The following is a 25,677-nucleotide window of genomic DNA, read 5'->3' as shown; positions in this document are numbered from 1 at the left end:
ATCTACACATTAGGACTTTATAATTCCACTGATTTTGCAGCACTCAAACCAAGCTTGATAAATTATCAGACATTTATGTACTTACATTTTCATCAATTCCTCTTCACTCATAGCATCTATCACAGAGCTGCTTTCTGTAAGAGAACATATAATTAATCCTTGAATTGTTTTCACCAATTTTAGAATTGGGGCCTAGGACCTGTGGATTGGGAAAAATCACGTCATTTTAACTAAAACTGGGAAATTTAGTTGATGATTTTTATGCTAAAAATGCTATAACAAGAGTGCCAACTAGTGACAAAATGTACCTGTTTAAAGGTCTTGTTATCATTTATCTTCGAAGGATGTATTTAATTTCTTGTAGAAATTTTGGCACAGGATATAATGGAGACATCTATAAGCATTACAATACCAAAATTAAAAGCTGCTTGATGTAATTAACTTGATTATTATTATAATGTGGAGATGATGTGCCCATAAACATAACAACCAAGTTATCCAATGTCAACTAAAAGAGTTAGGGAGCAGTCAAGGTCAGTTTGATAATTGTTTATAATTCAAGGGAAGTAACTCATAAGTGCTTAATGATGGCTGGTTATCAAACTTGTCCAAGATACAAGTCCATAAACATTATTAACAAGTTCCATGACGATCAGATACAAGTATAAACTGTATGATTTATTGAGCAACACCACTCGCCCACCGCAGGCTTCCCATAGTTCGCCCTGTTAATGTTACACGTTGACAGTGATTTTTTTCCGTCTTTATAAAGTACCAGTAAAAGGTACTTTCCCAATTGAGGAAAAACTATCAGGTTGCCAATTTCTGTCTGAAAAATTCCCAAAAGGAAGGAACATTTTGCTCTTAAAGTGCTATATCTGCAAGACAGCAAATACAATGAGCCCTGAAACTGAATTTTTCAAGCAAAATGCGTGTTAATGAATATATGCATTGGTTCTGTGCGATAATACCAAGCAATAACAAGAGCACCGCCTTGCGGGTGCAGACCGCTCATCTATTTTTCTTTTTAAAGGTGTAGGGACCTATCTCAATTTCAATCACAAAGGAGGGAGGGGTGGAGTGGAGAGGGGTCTATAGTGTGGGGGTTTGGTCATTTATTACATTATCTTCCAAAAATGCAAGAAAATGCAAAAAAAATATTTATTTATTTTTTTTGGGGGGGGGGGGGGAATTTTAGGTGGGATGGTTGGACAGTATTTCAAAAATAAAATAATGAAAATAAATATTTGTGTTTTTTAACCATGTTTGAAAAAAACAAGAGATGTGTTTGTCAGAAACACAATGCCCCATATTGCGCCGCCTTGAAGAATGACCTTGACCTTGAACTTCCACCACTCAAAATGTGCAGCCTCATCAGAACACCGCTTTGAAAAATTTTTAATTTTTTTTTTGACCTTGAAGGATGACCTTGACCTTGAAATTCCACCACTCAAAATGTGCAGCTTCATGAGATACACATGCATGCCCAATATCAAGTTGCTATCTTCAATATAAAAAAAGTTATGGCCAATGTTGAAGTTTTCGGACTGACAGACACCATATATTTGACATTTGACCTTGAAGGATAACCTTGACCTTCACCTTTCACCACTCAAAATGTTCAGCTCCATGAGATACACATGCATGCCAAATATCAAGTTGCTATCTTCAATATTAAAAAAGTTATGGCCAACATTAAAGTTTTCAGACAGACAGACACCATAAATTTGACATTTGACCTTGAAGAATGACCTTGACCTTTCACCACTCAAAATGTGCAGCTCCATGAGATACACATGCATGCCAAATATCAAGTTGCTATCTTCAAAAGTGAAAAAGTTATGGCCAATGTTAAAGTTTTTTTCGGACGAACGGACAGACTGACTGACATACTGACGGACAGTTCAACTGTTATATGCCACTCTACCGGGGGCATAAAAATGATTTTTTTGGGGTGGGGGGGGGGGATATAGTGTGACGGTGTGATGGTCATTTATTAGATGATCTTTAATTTAAAAAAAATAATAATGGGGGCGGGATTGATGGGGGGGGGGGGGGGGGGGGGGGTAAGGGGAGGGGTCTATTGTGGTATGTCAGGTAAGAGTTGTTTTGTCAAAGTATCAATCGAATCTAATCATAAATAAAAAAGTTATGGCAATTATTGGGACACATGTTCTGACAAAGTTTCATGAAGATCGGACTAAAAATGTGACTTTTAGAGTGTTAACAAGGTTTTACTATAGCCATATAAGGAAAACTGCCACGCCCCCTGGCGGCCATGTTTTTCAATCAACCGGAACCATTTTCGAACTCAACCAAGATTTTATTGGGACACATGTTCCCACCAAGTTTCATGCAGATTTGACTAAAATTGTGACTTCTAGAGTGTTAACAAGGTTTTGCTATAGCCATATAATGAAAACTGCCACGCCCCCTTCAACCAACCGGAACCATTTTCGAACTCGTCCAAGATATTATTGAGACACATGTTCTTACCAAGTTTCATGAAGATTGGACAATAAATGTGACCTTTAGAGTGTTAACAAGGAAAATGTTGACGACGCACGACGGACAAAAGGCGATCACAATAGCTCACCATGAGCACCTTGTGCTCATGTGAGCTAAAAAGTTGACCTAAACACAAAACTTAACCAAATTTTCAATTTAATAAGTATAAAAAGGGCACATAATTCTGTCAAAATGCCAGTCAGAGTTACATAACTTTGCCTGCACAGTCCCCTTATGATAGTTAGTAAGTGTTGCAAGTATGAAAGCAATAGCTTTGATACTTAAGGAATAAAATGAGCCTAAAAACAAAACTTAACCAAAATTTTCAATTTTCTAAGTGTAAAAAGGGCACATAATTCTGTCAAAATGCAAGCCATAGTTATCTAACTTTGCCTGCCCAGTCCCCTCATAATAGAAAGTAAGTGTACCAAGTTTGAATGCAATAGCATTGATACTTTATGAAAAAAGTGGACCTAAACGCAAAACTTAACTTGACGCCGACGCCAAGGTGATGACAATAGCTCATAATTTTTTTTCAAAATATAGATGAGCTAAAAAGGACCAATAATTCCCAAACTGTAGATTTCAAGAAGTGAAATTTCCGAATTTCAGGGGTTTTCTTGCTAACTTTTGCCCAATTGGTAGGCTACAGATACTTTTTCAAATTGTGCAAACAAAAGTCACTGACATATAAAATTGAGAATAATATTGTTTCTAACATTGTTTTAACTATTTGCTAAAAATTCGACTCATCTTCCCATTTTTGATAAATGGATCAATACAAGAGGGCCTGAAAGGTCCAAAGTCGCTCAACTGAGATAACAAGATATTATTGGGACAAATCTTCTGTCCAAGTTTCACGAAGATCGGAAAATAAATGTGGCCTCTAGAGTGTTAACAAGGTTTTACTAAAGCCATATAAGGAAAAATGCCCCGCCCCCTGGCAGCCATGTTTTTCAACCAACCGGCATCATTTTTGAACTCGTCCAAGATATTATCGGGATGAATCTTTTGACCAAGTTTCATGAAGATCGGATAGTAAATGTTGCCTCTAGAGTGTTAACAAGATTTTACTATAGCCATATAAGGAAAAATGTCCCGCCCCTTGGAAGCCATTTTTTTCAAGCAAACATAATTTTTTTGAACTCATCCAAGATATCATTGAGACCAATCTTCTGACCAAATTTCATGAAGATTGGACAATAATTGTGGTTTTAACAAGGTTTTACTATAGCCATACAGCGTTTTTTTTGGCCCGATTTTATAGCTGTTATTGGGCTATGTTCCCAATCCCAAAAAGTATACTTTAATCCCAAAATGTGGCAAAAAATTCCCGATTGCAAAAAAAAAAAAATTTTTTTTTTTTTTTTTAAAGAAGTCTTAAGTGTATTTTATCTCAATTTTATTTCAATTACATCTAACAAAGTATTATATGATTTTTTTCTTTTAATTTGAATGATTATAAAGAATTAAATCAAATTTAGTATTTCCCTAATCAATGGACTTTTCGTGTGGAAATAAGGCTAATGAATTTATTTTCCCAATTTCATGAAAATGCCGATAAAATTCCCAATTCCAAAGCCATGGGCTATCTTCCCAAAAAGTGGAAAAAAAAACCTGCCATATATATAGCCATATAAGGAAAAATGCCCCGCCCCTGGTGGCCATGTTTTTTAAGCAACCAAAACCATTTTCAAACTCATTCAAGATATCTTTGGGACAAATCTTCTGACCAAGTTTCATGATGATCGGAAAATAAATGTGACCTCTAGAGTGTTAACAAGGTTTTACTATAGCCATATAAGGAAAATAGCCCCGCCCCCGTGGTGGCCATGTTTTTCAACCAACCGGCATCATTTTTGAACTCGTCCAAGATATTATTGGGATGAATCTTCTGACCTAGTTTCATGAAGATTGGACTATAAATGTGGCCTCTAGAGTGTTAACAAGATTTTACTATAGCCTTTTATAGCCATATAAGGAAAAATGCCCCGCCCCTTGACAGCCATATTTTTCAAGCAAACGTAACCATTTTCGAACTCATCCAAGATATCATTAAGACAAATCTTCTGACCATATTTCATCAAGATTGGACAATAAATGTGGCCTCTAGAGCGTTAACAAGGTTTTACTATATGTAGCCATATAAGGAAAAATTCCCCGCCCCCTGGCGGCCATGTTTTTAAACCAACCAGCATCATTTTCGAACTCCTCCAAGATATTATTGGGATGAATCTTCTGACCAAGTTTCATGAAGATTGGAAATAAATGTGGCCTCTAGAGTGTTAACAAGATTACTATAGCCATAAATAGCCATATAAGGAAAAATGCCCCGCCGCTTGGCAGCCATTCAAGCAAAGGTTACTATTTTTGAACTCATCCAAGGTAACAGTGGGACAAATCTTCTGAGCAAGTTTCATGAAGATTGGAAAATAAATTTGGCCTCTAGAGTGTTAACAAGGTTTTACTAAAGCCATATAAGGAAAAATGCCCCGCCCCCTGGCGGCCATGTGTTTCAACCAACCGGCATCATTTTCGAACTCATTCAAGATATTATTGAGTTGAATCTTCTGACCAAGTTTTATGAAGATCAGACAATAAATGTGGCCTCTAGAGTGTTAACAAGATTTTACTATAGCCATATATAGTCATATAAGGAAAAATGCCCGTCCCTTAGCAGCCATGTTTTTCAAGCAAACGTAACTATTTTCGAACTCATCCAAGATATCATTGAAATCATTCTTCTGACCAAATTTCATGAAGATTGGACAATAAATGTGGCCTCTAGAGAGTTAACAAGGCAAATGTTGACGCCGCACAACGGACGACGGACAAAAAGCGATCACAAAAGCTCACCATGAGCACGTTGTGCTCAGGTGAGCTAAAAAACTACAAAAGCAATGAACATGAAATTAACTAAATACAAATGATAACAATAACAAAACACAAACTTTGGGAAATGGCGCGGATTCTAGTTGTAAGCTGCTGTTTCTTAGACCACAGGCACTCTCTTTGTTTGAGCAACTCATCAAGCACTGTCTGGGTTCCTTGCGGGGTGGGTTGGCTGCCTGACATGGGGCTGATGTTCATTAGTTCAGGGGTGGAAGCCAGGGCATGACCGCTGGAACTCTCAGGGGTATTCACTTCCATCATACTACCTGGCACAGACATTGTCACCCAAGTTGATGCTATCTTCTGATGTTTTTCAACAATTAATCTGAAAATAAAGAAATACTTAATCAATTTTTAAACAATTATTTCATTATTTTCCATATTTTCAGATACTTAGAAAGAGTAAAACTTTGTCATGGCAGATTCTGTTAATTTATAGCAGTTATATTGTTAACAGTCTTTAGTGTTCATCAGTCTTTCCATTATAGCTGTAACATACAATACATACATGTAGCAAACATCATTAAAGGACATTATTTAAAATCTCTTCTATACTGTGGTAATGACACTGAAACAAGAGGTTGTGTTCAATAGACCCTCCTGACCTGTCCACAAGTGGTGCTCGAATGGTCATTGTTGGCTCGGGTACTACTTAAAAGTAGCCCAGATACTCTTATACTACAAAGAACCCTGGGTTCAGAAAAAATTTCAAATGTACCTGGGAATACTAATGCTTAATTTGTTGTTGTCACTCATTTTTCAAATTTATTATGTTCATATTTATGTCAATGTTCTGTAAAATGGTCTCAATATTATCAAAACTTCAACTAAAAAAAAGCACGTTGATGAAGGTCTTGCCCAAAAAATTAGTTTCATAATGTATTACGACATCGGTTTATGAGCCGCAATAAAACTTGGGTACAGGCTTATATTGGCAGACAGGCCTGGTACATTTAAGTAAATTTTCCGTAACCGGGATAAATTGTAGTATCCTTAAGAGTACCCTGGGTACATTTAAGTAGTACTTGAGCCAACAATGACCAATCGGGCCTCAGTGGAAGTTCCACTGGAGCTCGAATGGTCATTGTCGACTTGAATGACTGTGGAAACCTCTTCAGTATCACTTCATTCATTGGCAAATATGAATAAGTCTTAGACCCAAATAAGTTCTCTATCGAGGTCAAATATATAAAAAAAAACAAGCAAATTCGTTGAATTGATATCCCCGCCAAAATACTTCTGGACACAAATATTTTTGGACGGATGGACAACGCCAACATCATAATTTCACTCTAACGCCCATGATGTCTCTCTACGAGCCCAGAAAAGCGAAGATCTAGTCGTCCGATTTTTGTAGTAATCAAGCCGCCCGATTATTTTTTCTAAAGCGTGCTACTGCCCCCAGGCGATAGGCAAGTTTATTGTTTGTTGTCTATCTAACGCTTACACAATTTATCCCCTCAATTATAAATATTGGTTGCTATAACAACACACTGTGCCTCTTCGCGCGTGTCATAAGTTGTCTAATGATAAGTGATAATTGATTGACCATCCGATAATTGCAGGTTTTTGGCAGACGGCACGGTTAAAGACGCCAAAAATAATTTAAGAAAAATAAAGTTGATCAAAGGTCTATTAATTACGTAAATCCACTATAAAGTCCAGCGAGTTTTGTCAGTTTGTTAATCCACCGATAATTACGAGTAACATCCATCTTATATAAACTGGAATCACAATTTATTTACAACTATGCATGGCGCCATTACCAACCCTGGAGCGCCCCGCCCACATAGGCCACGCCCACCCAAAATTGCCTTTTACTATAATTTCTTCATTTCTACACCGATTTACTTTAAATTGATACTGAACATCTCTTATGACAATACGGTAAATCTCAACTATGTATGGTCCCATTACCAACCCTGGGGCACCCCGCCCATAATACATGTAGGCCACACCCACCCAAAATTGTCTTTTACTATAATTTCTTCATTTCTACACCGATTCACTTCTAATTGATAATGAACTTCTCTTATGACAATACGGTCAATCTCAACTATGTATGGCCCCATTACCAACCCTGGGGCGCCCTGCCCATAATAGGCCACACCCACCCAAAATTGCCTTTAACTATAATTTCTTCATTGTTACACCGATTCACTTCAAATTGATACTGAACCTCTCTTATGACAATACAGTTAATCTCAACTATGCATGGCCTCATTACCAACCCTGGGGCGCCCCGCCCACATAGGCCACGCCCACCCAAAATTGCCTTTTACTATAATATCTTTATTTCTACACCGATTCACTTCAAATTGATACTGAACCTCTTTTATGACAATACAGTCAATCTCAACTATGCATGGCGCCATTACCAACCCTGGAGCGCCCCACCATAGGCCACGCCCACCCAAAATCGCCTTTTACTATAATTTCTTCATTTCTACACCAATTTACTTCAAATTGATACTGAAGATCTCTTATGACAATGCGGTCAATCCCAACTATGTATGGCCCCTTTACCAACCCTGGGGCGCCCCGCCTATAATAGGCCACACCCACCAAAAATTGTCTTTTACTATAATTTTTTCATTTCTACAACGATTCACTTCTAATTGATACTGAACTTTTCTTATGACAAAACGGTCAATCTCAACTTTGCATGGACCCATTACCAACCATGGGGCGCCCCTGGGTCAAACATGCGGCGTGGGGATACGCGTCGGCCTCTGCCGCGCCATTTCTAGTTTTTAATCCAATTAAATATGGTCAATAAGTGAATTGAAAAATGGTAAAATCAAATTTAAATTAATTTCAAAACTGTTTTCCTTGTAACATTTAAATATGATAAATAAATAAACTTTGTAACTTTCAACATTTTTTTTCATGCATTCATATGTTTATTATCAAATTATTGGATGTCACTGATATTTTTTTTTTTACTAATAACTAGTTTAGACTAATTAAAACAGATTTGAACTTTCGTTGCACATTATTTCATTTTTAATAATATAATTAGCAAATGTAATAAAAACTTATTAATATTTAAATAATTTAACTCAATGATATAAATAATATTTAAAAGCAAAAAAAAACTTTTATTAAATGAATTTGTGGAATTTAAGGAAAAATTAATAAGTTTATGAATTAAAAAAAAGTCAATTCAAAGCAATTCATTAATAATAATTAAAACAGTGATAAACTATTAAAAAATGTTTTTGTATGATAATGTGCTAATCTCATCTTATGAATGACTATCCCACTTCAAAGATGTCACCTAATCTCATCAATGCTGATTAATGGGTTTGTATATTGCACCATAAGTACCCCTTTATACAATAGCTGTTATCTTGTAATATACACTTGCAAATCCAATTGACGCTTGTATATTGCACCATAAGTGCCTGATATATTGCTTAATGGTAGGTGTGTGTTGTTACTTTAGTAATATTAGCAAAAACATAACTTTCCTATTTATTTGCCTGGTTTTGAAAATATTTTCATCATTGAGTTTCCTTTAATTTAAAAAAAACACTTGAGTACTACAAATCAATGTAAAATGTTCATACTAGCTGTATTGGGCCATTATAATTTAAATGTTACATAACAATTTTATTTACTCAAAATAAATATCCCAATATGATATTTATTTAGTCAAAATAATTTGTGTTTCAGTTAAAATTTGAATATAGTTATTATTCTTCATTAAAAATCACAACTTATGGCTTATCTTCATTCGTAACTATTATTTGTAACATACTATTCCACTTAAAATGATCATCAAAGAACATAAAAGGTGTGCTTTTACTCAATTTAATAAATACAACAGTTATAATTGTTTAAGTAACATACTATTCCACTTAAAATGACCATCAAAGAACATCAAACTTGTGCTTTTACTCAATTTTTCAAGGATCTCAATTAATCAAGGACTCTAGATTACACGGATAAGAAACGGGACCGTTACGCCAAATATCTTGTTGTGTCTAAGTCACATGACCATGTCGTAACTATCGATCTTTTATCGAAGCGCCGAGGTTATACATTTGATGTACCCACTCACGTCTTTTGTTAAATTATAGTTTCATTTCTAGGCCGATTTTGACAAATTATATATCATTAGAAAGCTTACGTAACGTTGTTTTCAGATATATAAATATATATTAAGTTTTTCTTCTGATTTCGGCAGCCTGGCGAGTTATAACTTTAACTTTTGCAAATATCATACCGTTTTGGAATTTTAGAATCTAGATTTACAGTTGACATGTTCGTACTTTATACCGATTTGTAGCGTTTATATTTGGAGTTCAGTTTTAAAAATAGCATCTTGCTTAGGAGAATAGAATTCTGTATATGATAGAGAAAAAAAAATGGTTTAAAAATGAAAGCAAGTAAGGAATGAAGGCGGAAGAAAGTAGCGCGCGGTCCTAACGAACCAAACTGATGCTAAGGTCTTGGCGCTTATGCTTTTGTTTAGATACCGGCCATTGAATTTCCTTTGCCATATTATTATATTTTTATGAAATATATTGAAATATTTTGTTCTAGAGACATATCAATAAAGCTAAGTATTAATGAAGCTTAATAAATTAACGATTTCAGCTCTTGATTATAACACAGAAAGGGTGTTAATTTTATGATGAAACAGCGTATATAGCGGACCCTCTTGATATTTTTCGGCTTTGCATACTTCAAATATAATGGGTGTCAAAACATATTAATTGTTTGTTGTTTATTTCAAAAAGGTAATTATGTAAAATTATATGAAAGGTTATTAAATATAAATTATCAATTAATTAAAATTATTTAAAGATTCTTGAAAATCACGGTCAACTGTCTATGCATGTATATTGAAATATCTTTATAAGTTATCAGAGTTATAAATATATAGAATTCTAAATTAAAACTCTGTATTATTTGTATTTTTCGGAAAGATTATTCAACCCTGTTGTGGTCAAATGAAAATGCTGTTTTTAATCATGTTGTTCTGTACACTACCATACACTCTTTATAGGACTACGAAATGACGGAGTATTTTACCGGTACCCGCTAAATACGTTAAATGTTAAGTAATAGATTTTTTAAATGTTTAAAATGTACATGTATAGGTATTAAGCACTTAAAATCACTATGATTAAGCTGGCTGACATCTATACAGTATTTAGTTTATGGCAATCTGTATGGGCAGATGACTATAAATGTTTTCAATACGCTACATATCTTATAAACGCAAAATTGAGTATTTGGCGTTACATTACTCCAAGAAATGACCACTAATACCACGAGAAGACATGGAGGTATCATAAAAAGTGTAAACTGACCAGACATTGCCACCTGTGGTTTGGGACCAATATACAAGTATAGGTCCCTGCTGTGGCGTATGACACCATAGTGTTATTTAGTATTGGTCGGCACAGTATCTGATCATAACGAGATAATTGGTTTGTGCTGAACACAGGGGCAATAAAACCACAGATCTATCAATAAACAAGATTATTGAGATATCTTTTATTGAACACCGCGATAAAAATGCTCAAACCACGGACTCTAGATTACACGGATAAGAAACATGGCAACATTCTCAGAATCATCACTGCTATATGTGTAATCACCTAACAATTCGTCTAAAAATAATTTATATATTTGAGTTGAAGACGATGTACTGTTGTATAAGTCTGAATAAACTATCTGTCTGCCTGTCTAAATCTAAGCCGTCATCGTCCCGGTGAAAAAAATCTGATTTTGAATAGTTAGACATGATGCCCTGATGTCAAAATACAAAATGACCCGCGTAACACCGACCGTGATTTTCAAGAATCTTTAATAAATTGATAATTTAAGGTAAATAACATTTCAAATAATTATACATAATTACCTCTTGATAATAAACAGCAAACGATGAATGTTTTTGACACCCATTTTATTTCAAGTATGCATGCAAAGCCGAAAAATATTGAGAGGGTCCGCTATATACGCTGTTTCATCATAAATTTAACACCTTTTCTGTGTTATAAACAAGAGCTGAAACCGTTAATTTATTAAGATTCATTTATAATAAGCTTTATTGATATGTTTCGTGAACAAAATACTACAATATATTCCATAAAAATATAATAATATGGCAAAGGAAATTCAATGGCCGGTTTCTAAACAAAAGCATAATCGCCAAGACCGTAGCATCAGTTCAGTGCGTTAGGAACGCGCGCTACTTTTTTCCGCCTTCATTCCTTAATTACTTTTGTTTTAAAACATTTTTTTTTCTATTGTATACAGAATTCTATTCTCCTAAGCAAGATGTTATTTTTAAAACTGAACTCCAAATATAAACACTACAAATTGGTATAAAGTACGAACATGTCACAAATCTAGATTCTAAAACTCCAAAACGGTATGATATTTGCAAAAGTTAAAGTTATAACTGCCGGGCTGTCGAAATCAGAAGAAAAACTTAATATATATTTATATATCTGTTTACTACGTAACGTAAGCCAGGCTTTTTCCGCCCTGTGCCACGGGTCCGAAATTCGGCCCCATTCCCAATGCAAATCTGGTTGTTTTTTCCCAATTTTTTTTTTACCTTAAAATATATATGTTAACCTGATCCGGTGTAGAAAATAGAAAGTGTTGCATAATTAAATTATCTGTTTCCTTGAATTTGTTTTAAAAACTGTAAAATATGTTAATGATTATTTAAGACTTTCCTTATTTTCCTCAAAATCCGGCGCTTCGCACGATTTTTTTCACCTCAAAAAAGGTCAGGCCTTTTCCCCAAATTCAGATTAAAAAACCTGCTCTTATCTCACATGTTCATAATACTTTGTAAAATTTTAATAATAAGTTATCAAAATTGTCGTTATTTACCAGTTAACGGCTTCTTTGAAATATAAGAAACACTATTTACATGCGATAATTTTTCCCAATTGAGCCAATTTTGCAAATAATTTGTTTCCCAAAATGGAGGTTTTCACGACGCCAAATTCCCAAAATTCCAGTGTGGCGTATTCCCAAAATGGAGCGGAAAAAGCCTGTAAGCTTTCTAATGATATATAATTTGTCAAAATCGGCCGAGAAATGAAACTATAATTTAACAAAAGACGTGAGTGGGTACATCAAAATGTATAACCTCGGCGCTTCGCTGTACGCTAATTGTAAAAGATCGATAGCCACAACACGTTAAAACGCGCGGTGGTAAAACATAAAATGTGTATTTCTTGTGTTTAACTTGCTATAAATCCATTAATAACAACGGGAATATACTAAAAGTTATATTTTTTTGAAAGAGGAATTAATAAGCAACAAGATAACGTATAAACCAATAAAATCGGATGAATAGTTTTTGCATGAGATTGAATTTACTACAGTAAGGGTCAAATACTCGATTCATCTCCTATCAATATACACTCCGTGAATTAATGAAAGATAAATTTCAGGCACTTATAAAAACAATTATAATTAGATCTATTTAATGGGAAAAATTCGTTTGAGGCTTCCCTAAAAACAACCATAAAAAATCACCCAGTCACTTTTACCAAAGACCTATATAATGTATTCTATAGGTCTTTGCTTTTACTCACTCAGGACTTAACTTACATATATTTTTTTTAAATTAATTATTAAGACACATACAATGCACTGAATTTTAATACTAATCGATAGTTATTTTTTTCACATATCCCGGCATTAGTACAAATAACTACTTCTAATATACATTTTCATATTATGTGGACGTTTCACCCCCAACATGGGGGTGAAACATCTAGGGAGGAAACACGTCTGGGGAGGAAACATCTTGGGGGGGAAACGTCTGCCACCCTTATCCATAGACCATAAATATACTCATACCAAGTTTCAATGAAATCCGCCAAAGCACTTCCCAGATATGGCTCCGGACACAAAACGCATTTTTTCAAGATACAAAGGGCCATAAGTACGTTATTTAAAGATGGTGTACAATGCCATTTGGCGTGCATCATCCTCTTATCCATCGCTTTATACTCGTACCAAGTTTCAATGAAATCTGCCAAAGCACTTCAAAGTTATGGCTCCGGACACAAAAGTGCCGGCCGGACGGACAACGCCAAAACAATATCCCTCCGCCTATGGCGGGGGATAAAAAGTTGACAGTACACTACTCATATTCCTAACTTGTACGTATCCTTTCTTATGGGTCGAAATGTCCGGGGTCGAAATGTCTGAGGCAAAATTCCACTTCCAAGACTTCCAAGAGTGGACGCAACACATCCACAGGAAATTTAAGACTTGACCACGTTTGTATAACATATTATGATCGCAACTTTTGAAGTTGACATTAAATAAATTGTGGACATAGCAAACTTACGAAAGCAGTCGCTTTTTGATGTTATGCATTTGGCGGGGAAGCGTTTTAATTTTGTTTTTTTAGGTATTGCTACTTTTACAACAAAGAAATTGTATGACGCTTTTCCTGAGTCAACTTCCTGGTTTATATTTTTAATAACAATGTCACGATTTGTTGCAAAATTGGCTATTAAATAACTTTTGAACGAAGTGAAACGCAAATTGAATTTACTTCATTCTTAGGGAAAGGGTGAGTTCGGTTTCGGTATCGATAATGGTCACTGATTTAGAATAGACAGTTCATTGTTATTTTTCAGTCTTCTCTTAGTCTTATTGTTGAATTAGAATAGCATATAGGCGCTTGGTTGTTTATAAGTTAATAACCTATGTACGCATTTTATTATATAAAGACACAAGGTATCTCACTCACTATTGGTGGCTATTTATTAATCCCCTGGCCAACGAAGGCATGACCATGAAACTTACTCTTAATTAAATGAAAAGCTTGTATCCTCCAACTACTGTGAGTCGAGCGGTAAGGGAAACAAGTAAAAGAATTCAGGGCTCCTGCTGCCGTTTGCCAGATTCGACTATGGCGAAAATTTAGCAAATTCTGCGAATAAAATAATCGTTTGGCGAAAACGTCCGGCGAACGATTTTTGCCAAACGATTATTTTCCTGACAAATGCCATTCCAGATAGTAAACTCTTTCAGCTTTAGACTGTGTTTCAATACATCGCTGTATTATTGACCCGCAAAATTGATACGCAGTCTGCATTAACACCTGTCAGAAACCGGATATCGAGACAAAGGAAACTGACTGGTGTAACCGTTGATCTTGATGGCTTAAATAAACAATTACATCTGATTAAAGATTGCTGCCGTTTTTAATCAATTTGAGTAAAAGCCGTTAGCGAAGTATCAACTTAGTCACACAATGAACGTAAGTAAAGAAGTTAATAGTTGATTTTAATTTTGAGAAGTTCGTAATGTTTGTAATGATTAAAGGCTAAATGCGTTACAATTGTGAATGACGATAGATGAAGGGGTATAAAACCCTTGACATTTACGGCGAAAGTGTCGGAAATTGTGACTGCCATAATGGCGACCATAGGCATTAAGCGTCCTTTGGACTCTGGCGATTCTAAAGACCCGGTCTAAAAAAAATCAAATCTGATAATAGATCAGGCCTAAATTAAAATTGAGTTTGTTTGCCCTTTACCGACCGATCCAATTTTTACCCCCGACCCAAAAAATTTTATTGCGATTTCTGAAAACGTATTTTTTTTATTTTCTTTTTTTTCGACGATCATAAAAGAGCCGACTGCAATATTTATTTGTGCGCGTATTTATATCCCTGTCTATTATTATCGCCCCTGACTGATCTACAAATGTAGGTTGCTCCGATGGTTGGAATTTCATACTCCCCAGAATAGACAGTAATGCAAGCGTCTATAACCAGCACCGCGATTGGCGGTGTTACGTGAAAATGGCCGAACGACATCATACTTAACTTTTGGTTCGCGAAAGTAGTCGTACATATACGAGTTTACGTTCGTTATACACATGTTGTTAACGTGATCCAAGATGGCGTACAATTTAAAGAAATAACAATGCTCAGCGAGGACAAATGACTATCGAATTTACGACGGACATCATATAATTAGTATGGATTAATGAAAAGAGCGTGTCATTCTACGATGGAGCATACGTTTTAGATACAAATAAAACTCTTTTTTTTTGGAAATGTATGAACTGAATGTCACAGAACAAGTGTTTGAAAATTGGAATGCAGTCTACTCGCAAAGAAAATTACATCTAACAGTTACAGGATTATCGTTCGAAAATGCAAAATAAAAGACAAACATGATTAGATTTATATGCAAGTGGATCTGTGTTTTATCAGATTCATGTGCATATTCTGCTTTATTATGTTTGCCACACTAAACAGTTTACTGTAATGGAATGTTAGTGAAATGGATATGTAAAGGTAAAGTTATTTAATATATTAATGTCTCTTAATAGCTAAATACATCGACAACACTCAAGTATATATGTTTAAAGCGTTAACATATCCACAAACTGAAACTAACACCCTTAATTTATTTCCCCAAATCAAGTTTTCATGCTTATGTTAGTTGACCCTCTGAGCTGTACGTATGTACTCATACAAGCTCAGAGCATTCAAGAAGAACAAATGCTTATGTTGAGTTTGCCCTTTCGTGAATTTACTTTGCCATGTCGAGACTATGCACTTACCGGTCAAACACTTTAAATTGAGGCCTGTACAAATTTCAACTGGCCTGTGAATTGTTTCTCCTGGTAGGCAAGTCTGGCCTGTAAAATGTGACGGTCTTTCACCATGTCTGAATTTTTCCATTAAAGGCTTTGGGCTGTCTTTCTACACTCCTTCAATGCTTGTTGCATGCTAATTAAGCCCATTTTAAGGGAAAGGTTTAAGTTAAAAATTAAAGCTGTCTGGCAGTTAAATAATGACAAATGCATTTGAGCAATTAACATCATATAATGAACACATATTTGATGTAATAACACACAAGCATGCATTTGATATTAATATATGCAAGAAACAGCAAACAAGATAATGTTAAGCTACATAGGGCTTCGTACACTGCAACAGTGCTTTAAAAACAGTGTTTAAAATATTCATTGACTATAAGTGTATTAAAAATATAATTTCTCAAATAAAATAAAATAATGTTCCTACCTGTAAAATTTAGGGTCGGTAAACGGCAAACCAACAATATTTTAATTGTGGCCTCATTTAAAGATGTTTGGCTTTCGGAATTCATGTGGTTAGATTATAATGCAAAATCAAAAACGATGTATTGCAAAATATGCATACAGTTTCAAAAATCAAATTCATTCACATCTGGGTGTAGTTTGTTGAAAAAAGACAACATTTCAAAACCCGAAAAATCAAAAGGTAATAAAAAAGAATGACAATCATTAATATTAAAATGTATATACATGAATATTTTTATATTATTAATAATATATTAAAAATAAAAATAATAATTTATGTTCATAATAAATATATATTGACACTTTCAAAATGAGCTTTTTGTTTTGAAATTTAGAATATTTGATTTTGTTTATTTCAGATCACAAAGAGGCCTCACAAGCATCTAGTCTGAAAACATCCATGACAAATGTGCAGGCTGCAGCAATATCCAAAAGTGAAGTGGCTGTAGTGTCGGCTATGACTAATGTGTACTTTGCTGCACAACTGTTTTATTTTTGTTATGCACACATGATGATTATAGTAATAAACATATTAAAGCTTCTTTGTTTAGTTTCTTCTTTTACACTACTGTAGCCTATACTTACATCAGGCGGTTCCGAATGCTTTGCTAATACTTTGGCTACAGTTTCTAAAATGTGGCTACAAAAAAATCCATTTGGCAAAAATGTTGCCTACAGAAATTTTTTGGCCAGGGGGAGCCCTGGAATTTCTGAATTAATTCAAACAATGCCGCAATAAACAATGTACCTTTAAAGATTTATTTTATTTCTGTTGTATCCATTTCAATATTTTTTATTTACAGTCTGTTTAACCACGCAAAGCCGTTAGTTCCATACACACCCGCAAATTACATCCACTTCACCAGTTGTTTACCTGCATGGTGTGCAGACGTCACATCCAAAAAGCAAGAGTACTCTACTGCAATAGCCATAAGGCCAACAAAAATTCAATTGAATGAACATATGTATGGAAACTGAAAGATTAATTTAACATTTTTATAACTTCTATTTACAATTTAACAAGTTTCTGTTTTATCGGTTGATCTTCTTATGAGCAACATTGACAGTCCAGCAACTTTAGTTTTTATCCGTGCCGTTGTTGTGTATGTCCAGAATAGTATGTGTAGATGACATGTTGGTATGTGATATATGTATTTGCCTTGTTGGTCCTTGACAGTCCGTGTGGGCACCTTGTTGATTGCATGTTGCTGCTATGGACTGTCCAGGCTGGAACGTTCGATCCATGTTGATACCTTGTTGTCACCAGGGTGATGGTCTTTGCAAGACCATCGACGCTCAACAATTAAATAAGTCCATGAATTGTCCCAGATCTTGATCCAGGGGATCTGGGACTGCCGTGGCTATCCCTGCTTATATGGGACTGGGGCTTGACTAACAAAGGGTGATGGGTTCAATTTGCCTTACTTTTAAATCTGCAAGCAGTTCTATAAGCAGCCTTGTAATTGCAAAAATATCTGTGTGCCTTTGAAATGATTTCCAGATGGGGCAAATTAAAAGAAGTTTAACAGATAATCTAATTGCAATAGCCAAAGACACTTATTGATCTCATTTATCAAGAGCTCAATCCAAGAAAATTTGGTTGTGGCATATTTTGCAAAACTATCCTTGTGTGGATATTTTTATATTTGTTAAGTTTAACTAGGCTGCATTAAGAGCAGTTTATTTCAATGTTATAAATACATTCTAGGCAGGGGTTTTTCTGCTATGTAAAAAAGGCCCTCAAATGGACCTGAGCCCAAAGCAAATGGACCCGATCCCAAACTGAAATTTTTATAAAAAAATCCCAATCTTGAAAAAAAAAAAGACAGAAGTGTCTCATGATTATTATATCTCAATTTTATTTCATCAACATCTAACAAAGTAGATAACTATAATTTATATGATTTTTTCCAAAATGTGGCAATATGTATTGATAAAAAATCCCTATTTGGTCCATTTTCCGATAAAAAATTCCCAAATTTGCCTTTTTACAATTTTAACAAATCCCAATTGACCAGACTGATCTTTTCCCAAAATTGCTGGAAAACTTCCTGCTAGGTGTTAACATTTTGATAAGAAAAAAAAAGGTATCTGAATTTAATTTCAAATAAGTTATCTATGTATTGTTTTTCAATTATTTGTGGTCTTACTCTTTGGCTTCTTGTGGTACATATTGTTGATTAACCATGCAGATAACATTTCGCCTACTGAATGTAATAAGTCATGTAACTGGCATTTTTATACATTTTTACTTTTTTCCATTTTTGTGTTTATTTAGGTGACATACATCAACTGTTAAAATATTTAGTCGACCTTATTGGTAAAAATAATGTTTTTATCAAATTTTCGAATTTGACTTAACAAACACATGTCATTTTCTGAATGTAAAAAGTAGCGTAACTGACATTTTGTTCAATTTTCAGGAGAAGCAAAAAAATGTTTTATTAAAATAATAAACATTTTTCTGTATCTAAATTTTCTGATTAGTATTATAATAACACTTGAAAAACGAAACAAAACTCCAAATTGATATGTCTTTTTTAAAACAATAAAAAAATTAAGAAAGGAGCAGTTACCATAATTTCAACACTGAAATATTTTGAGCGCAAAAAATAATGTAAGTGCTCTTACCGTATTTTGGAAAATGTCGGAAAATATGCTGTCCTGAACAATTCACAAAATGTCAGTTACCCTAGTTATTACATTCAGTAGACGATTTCAAATTGGTTATGTTACTTTTTATGTGGGGACATATTGTTATTGCCCTGTCTGTTGGTCTGTTGGTTTGTTTGCGCCAACTTTAACATTTGCAATATTTCAATATTTAAGATAGCAACTTGATATTTGGCATGCTCATGGAGCTGCACATTTTGAGTGGTGAAAGATCAAGGTCATCCTTCAAGGTCAAAGGTCAAATATATGGGTCAAAATTGCTCATTTAATGTACACTTTTGCAATATTTCAATATTCAAGATAGCAACTTGATATTTGGCATGCATGTGTATCTCATGGAGCTGCACATTTTGAGTGGTGAAAGGTCAAGGTCAAGGTCATCCTTCAAGGTCAGAGGTCAAATATATGTGGCCAAAATCGCTCATTTGATGAGTACTTTTGCAATATTGAAGATAGCAACTTGATATTTGGCATGCATGTGTATCTCATGGAGCTGCACATTTTGAGTGGTGAAAGGTCAAGGTCATCCTTCAAGGTCAAATATATGGGTCAAAATTGCTCATGTAATGTCACTTATGCAATATTGAAGCTAGCAATTTTATATTTGACATGCATGTGTATCTCATGGAGCTGCACATTTTGAGTGGTAAAGGGTCAAGGTCAAGGTCATCCTCCAAGGTCAAACGTCATATATGGGGACATAGTGTTTCAAAAACACATCTTGTTTTTTAGTTGCAATAATACAACTCCCAGCTATATTGACCCTCCGGGTCGCTATGAGCTGTACATATGTACTCTTAAAAGCTCAGAGCATTCAAGAAGAACTAACTTTTTGTTGTGCATATTCAAGTATGAACAATGAGTTCAGTGGTACACAATAGCTTTTGATTATGTTAAGTTTATCATCCAATGTTCACAATTGACATCTTTAACTGTGCATTTGAAGGAAGTTATTAAAAGGTTAATATAGCTAGAGTTTGTAAAGTACCTTCAATTGGCAACGTAATTCAATTAGAAAAATGACTTTGTACATGTCCCCAAGACAAACAAACTTAAAATCTTCACTACCACATTCATATTTTTCTAATAAAGTGACTGGCAATAAGATACTAAGGTATTAATGATACATTTATAATAAACATGAAATGAAATTAAATATGGCAAAGTTGTATTCTTTTTTCGTTGTCTACTTGTGCATGCATATTAACCTTAAAAATACGTTTTCTCCTTTTGAGAAAAACAAATGTGTTTTCTCCCCTTCCAAAAAACACTAATTTTGGGGCGCCACCTCCTGTAATTTTCATTATCATTACTATATGAAATGATTGTAAACTGATTTTATTCTCGTGATTGCAAACAAGGTTTTTAGCCTCATGTATATCTTTCTCATCATCTGTGATAATTTATGCTCAGGGATTGGACAGGGACATCACTGCTATTGTTGTTTATTGTAGAGTCAATCAAATATTTGAACCATTTGGAAAAAAAGAAAGAAATTATACTGTTTTTTGCAAACTAATGGTTATTTTTTTTCAGACATGCACAATGGCTAGTTTCACTGACAAGATAAAGAAGCGGAATGCAAAGGGAAGCAACATGTCTGTGGAGTGGTCCCGGACCGGAACTTTCCTCCATAAGCCTGAGCGGGGATGGATTCACCCGGACGAACAACTTGTAGCAGATGCAGGCATTTGCTACGGAGTCAGGGTAACACTGGTTCATACTTATGATGTAATTGCTCTGTTGTGCAGACCTAAGTGGTTTTAACCCTTTTCCACCTAGATACAGATACCATACATGCCAGACGTCCCGATCTCGGCGGGACAGTCCAGCTTTTGGGCTCTTTGTCCCGGCACTTTGCTTCTGAGTGGGAAAGGGTTAATTGACTGGCACTCCTGCTTTTTGATGCAAGCAAATTGCATTACATGTACATGTATATGAAATAACTTATTTTCATACTAGAGCAAATTATCTGCTTGACATTATTGATTTCAATCATGTTGTCGTTTGACACATATTAAAATTATATAAACATGTATTAATCCATGCAAGACGGATAACAAAATAACAAACAGCTTCTTATTTCATGTCATGTCTGAAGAGATTTCCATTAGGCATTAACTTTTCTGTAAAAAAATAATAAAACAAATGTTGTTCTTTTATGAAAACGAACATTAAATTTGAAGAACAAAAAAACAAAAAAATGTAACTGATGAAATAACATGCTGGTAAGTGAAGTCTATGATCAGATAATAACGTTTGATTTGGGCAAAATGTGAGCAGTTGATACAAATGCTTTATGAACAAATATAGGATTTTTTTTCCTTAAGTAAAATTCTTCCTTTGGGAAAATAGAGGTTATAATTGAATCAGTACTTTGTACAACCTTGCAATTGTGTTGGATCATAGTTCTTGATAAACAATGCTATTGATTATACATGTAGTACAAGGTTCATTTTCTAGTGTGGTTCACTTAAATGTTTGTAATAACACCATATACACATGTACATGTAATGGGTTGGTTTCTTTTGTTATGTTTTGCATTAATTTAATTAAGGATAAATAGATATAAACACTGTATTTTTAGAATTTGATTTCAAAATAAGACACAAAACTTTGAATGGACATCATCTTGGTGATTTTCTGAAACAAATATGAGTATGACGGTCTATTGTGCATTGCATTATTTGTGTTTGGCTATTTTCGATATGTGTGGATGGTCAATTATAGTGAATCACAATATGTGTGGATGGTGACTTGCAATATGTGTGGATGGTCAATAGTGAATTGCACGATGTGTGGGTGGTGACTTGCAATATGTGTGGATGGTCAATAGTGAATCACAAGGTGTGTGGGTGGTGACTTGCAATATGTGTGGGTGGTCAGTAGTGAATTGCACGATGTGTGGGTGGTGACTTGCAATATGTGTAGATGGTCAATAGTGAAAAGCAAGATGTGTGGGTGGTCAATAGTGAATAGCAAGATGTGTGGGTGGTGACTTGCAATATGTGTAGATGGTCAATAGTGAATCACAAGATGTGTGGGTGGTGACTTGCAATATGTGTGGGTGGTCAATAGTGAATAGCAAGATGTGTGGGTGGTGACTTGCAATATGTGTGGATGGTCAATAGTGAATAGCAAGATATATGGGTGGTGACTTGCAATATGTGTGGGTGGTCAATAGTGAATAACAAGATGTGTGGGTGGTGACTTGCAATATGTGTGGATGGTCAATGATGAATCACAAGATGTGTGGGTGGTGACTTGCAATATGTGTGGGTGGTCAATAGTGAATTGCACGATGTGTGGGTGGTGACTTGCAATATGTGTGGATGATCAATAGTGAATCACAAGATTTGTGGGTGGTGACTTGCAATATGTGTGTGTGGTCAATAGTGAATTGCATGATGTGTGGGTGGTGACTTGCAATATTTGTTGGTGGTCAATAGTGAATAGCAAGATGTGTGGGTGGTGACTTGCACTATTTTTGGATGGTCAATAGTGAATAGCAAGATGTGTGGATGGTGACTTGCAATATGCGTGGATGGTCAATAGTGAATAGCAAGATGTGTGGGAGGTGACTTGCAATATGTGTGGGTGGTCAATAGTGAATAGCAAGATGTGTGGGTGGTCAATAGTGAATAGCAAGATGTGTGGGTGGTGACTTGCAATATGTGTGGATGGTAAATAGTGAATAGCAAGATGCGTGGGTGGTGACTTGCAATATGTGTGGGTGGTCAATAGTGAATAGAAAGATGTGTGGGTTGTGACTTGCAATATGTGTGGATGGTCAATGGTGAATAGCAAGATGTGTGAGTGGTGACTTGCAATATGTGTGGGTGGTCAATAGTGAATAGCAAGATGTGTGGGTGGTGACTTGCAATATGTGTGGGTGGTCGATAGTGAATAGCAAGATATATGGGTGGTGACTTGCAATATGTGTGGATGGTCAATAGTGAATAGCAATATGTGTGGGTGGTGACTTGCAATATGTGTGCGTGGTCAATAGTGAATTGCACCATGTGTGGGTGGTGATTGGCAACAGTGCCTTCCCCAGGAATTTGTTCAGGCGCCCCGGAGATGGTTTCGGGAGGGGTGTCCCCTCCCGACGTTGATTTTTTTTAATTTAACGTGTCAATTCACGTTCTGTGGTGCGTTATAACTCAAAGAAAAACAGCGTCAAAAGACGTCATTTGGTGCGCTATGACTCTTCAAAAAAATCCCCCAGTCATTTAAAAATATATTTTTTTATATTGTTTAATTGTTTTAAAACTTTTCCGCACAGATAGTAAAATCCCGACTCGAACGATTCCCCAATACATCCGTTTCAACCCGACTCTATTACTGTATACTTACTATTTTTCAAGTTTCTATTTATTACCCGATAAATCCCGTTTATTCCGTTTTTATCAATCTCTTTCTGGTAAATATTTACGATAAAAGCTTTCAGTTATTTCTTTAGCACAAACCTTGCCATTTTTTAAGTGACTATTTATAGATTTGATGAAATATTGCCTCTGAATATGCGTCAATCCCCTGACCTGTTGTGTGCTTGTTAAAACGCTCAATACACGCCATTTGTATGCAATAGACGCGACGTTGTACATGCTGCATAATTTTCGCGCTCTTTTTAATTGAGAAAAAGATTCGACACTGCTAATTTGAAGCAAAAATACTTAACGTTGCGGTAACATTTACATTCGGAAGTGTGTTTCGGATTAAAAACGCGTTAACATCGACTTACGGTAATGGGTTTCGGATTACACATTTAATTATTCCCATTTGAGATTTCAACAAATATTAACCGTTGCGTTATAAATTCAACGATAATTTGTTTACACACTTTACGAGTCGAATAAATGTTTTGATGGAATTACGCATGAAATTCACGTTGTCCACGAGGATAACGGCCGGTTGCCATCATCAGTCTTCTAACTATCGATTATCGGACAAAACATTTACAAGTGTGCGTAATTAATTCAACGAAAATTTGTTAAAGCGCATTACGTGTCGAATAAATGTCAGAAAACGAGGTGAATCAGTTCTATAAATGGACATGTTGAAATATACATGTACTGGAATTAAATAAATTGTTATCACATAATTGTAACCGCTATAATAATTAATTGTTTACCACTTGCAATTAATTTCTCGTATTAATTATGAGTCATAGGTAACACTTGTTTACAGTAAAAAGGTGTGATGGTGATGCCCGAAACCGTCTTTAATGTTCTGTACTGTACTAATTACCGGTTTTATATTACTCAAATGGTACAACTACTTGCTAATCAAGCTGCGATAAACTCTTACTTCATGCCCGACGTCAATCAAAAATAATGGTCGATAGTTAACCCCGCCCTCATAAGCATTCGCGTAACCGATTGGACGATGAACTTCACAGTCTGACGACTGGAAAGTTACCAGATGCATCCTTGTCAGCATTTAAATGACCGTGTAATGTGGCTAGAATAATCGATACGCGCGTCATGCTATTCTCTTATCAGTGGATTATCCATTACCCCATGTGGTGTTTATGGCGATTACTTGTGAAAGTAGGTACCGAGTGCTCTTTTAAAACAGGGAATATTGATACACTGATAGGGAAACCTTGATTTTTTTTGGACAATCTCCACTTTCTTTTACTGAAGAATACACTGATCGGAAAATTTCAAGCGCCCCGGGGACTTTGATTTCGAAATTCAAGCGCCCCGGCAAGGGGCGCTTAAATGGCCTGGGGAAGACCCTGATTGGCAATATGTATGGATGGTCAATTGTGAATTGCAATATGTTTAGGTGGTCAATGATGAATTGCAATATGTTTGGGTGGTCAATGATGAATTGCAATATGTGTGGGTGATCAATGATGAATTGCAATATGTGTAGGTGGTCAATAATGAGTTGCAATATGTGTGGGTGGTCAATGATGAATTGCAATATGTGTGGGTGGGAAATAATGAATTGCAATATGTGTGGGTGGTCAATGATGAATTGCAATATGTGTGGGTGGTTAATGGAGAATTGCATTAGATGTGGGTGATCAATGTTGAATTGCTATACATATGGATGGTGAATTGAAATATGTACATGTATGGGTGGTTAAAAGTGGATTGCAATATGTGGGTAGTCAATGATAAATGAACATTATTGTGGGTGGTGAATTGCAATATGTTTGTATTGTCAATTGTGAATTTCAATTTTTGTGGGTGGTAAATTGGGCTATGTTTGGATAGTCAATATTTTGTGGGTGGTGAATTGCAATATTGAATGCCAATATGTTTGGTTTGTTAATTGTAATATGTGTGGGTGATGTATTGCAATAATTTTAGGTGTTTAATTGCAATATGCATGGGTGGTAATTGGTGATTGCAATATGTGTGGATGGTAATTGGTGATTGCAATATGTGTGGGTGGTGGCTTGCAATATTTGTAGGTGTTCAATTGCAATATCTGTGAGTAGTACATGGCAATGTGTGTGTGTGTTTCATTGCATTTTTTGTGGTTGGTTAATGGTGAAATGTGTGG

At 35.2% G+C, this 25,677-nt stretch overlaps 2 protein-coding genes across 5 annotated transcripts in view; one reads left to right on the top strand and one right to left on the bottom strand.

Annotated features, from left to right (window-relative positions):
• Nucleotides 1–13,843, bottom strand: part of LOC127880053 (golgin subfamily A member 5-like) — a 30,930-nt gene extending 17,087 nt beyond the window's left edge. For all 3 annotated transcript variants that reach the window (XR_008049393.1, XR_008049394.1, XM_052427280.1), the window contains exons 1-3: nucleotides 13,742–13,843; nucleotides 5,460–5,725; nucleotides 86–134 (exon numbers count right to left, since the gene is read on the bottom strand). Coding sequence is in view for 1 of the 3 variants with exons in the window: in XM_052427280.1 (XP_052283240.1) it covers nucleotides 86–134; nucleotides 5,460–5,725; nucleotides 13,742–13,770 (344 nt within the window). In the remaining 2 variants the exon portion in view is untranslated. The remainder of the gene's footprint in view (nucleotides 1–85; nucleotides 135–5,459; nucleotides 5,726–13,741) is intronic.
• LOC127880050 (SHC-transforming protein 1-like) overlaps nucleotides 13,823–25,677 on the top strand; it is a 153,198-nt gene continuing 141,343 nt past the window's right edge. For both annotated transcript variants that reach the window (XR_008049392.1, XM_052427278.1), the window contains exons 1-2: nucleotides 13,823–13,969; nucleotides 20,692–20,862. Coding sequence is in view for 1 of the 2 variants with exons in the window: in XM_052427278.1 (XP_052283238.1) it covers nucleotides 20,701–20,862 (162 nt within the window). In the remaining variant the exon portion in view is untranslated. The remainder of the gene's footprint in view (nucleotides 13,970–20,691; nucleotides 20,863–25,677) is intronic.

This window comes from Dreissena polymorpha, chromosome 4 (assembly GCF_020536995.1).
Source record: "Dreissena polymorpha isolate Duluth1 chromosome 4, UMN_Dpol_1.0, whole genome shotgun sequence".
NCBI lineage: Eukaryota > Metazoa > Mollusca > Bivalvia > Myida > Dreissenidae > Dreissena > Dreissena polymorpha.
This window is presented reverse-complemented; position numbering and strand designations above follow the sequence as displayed.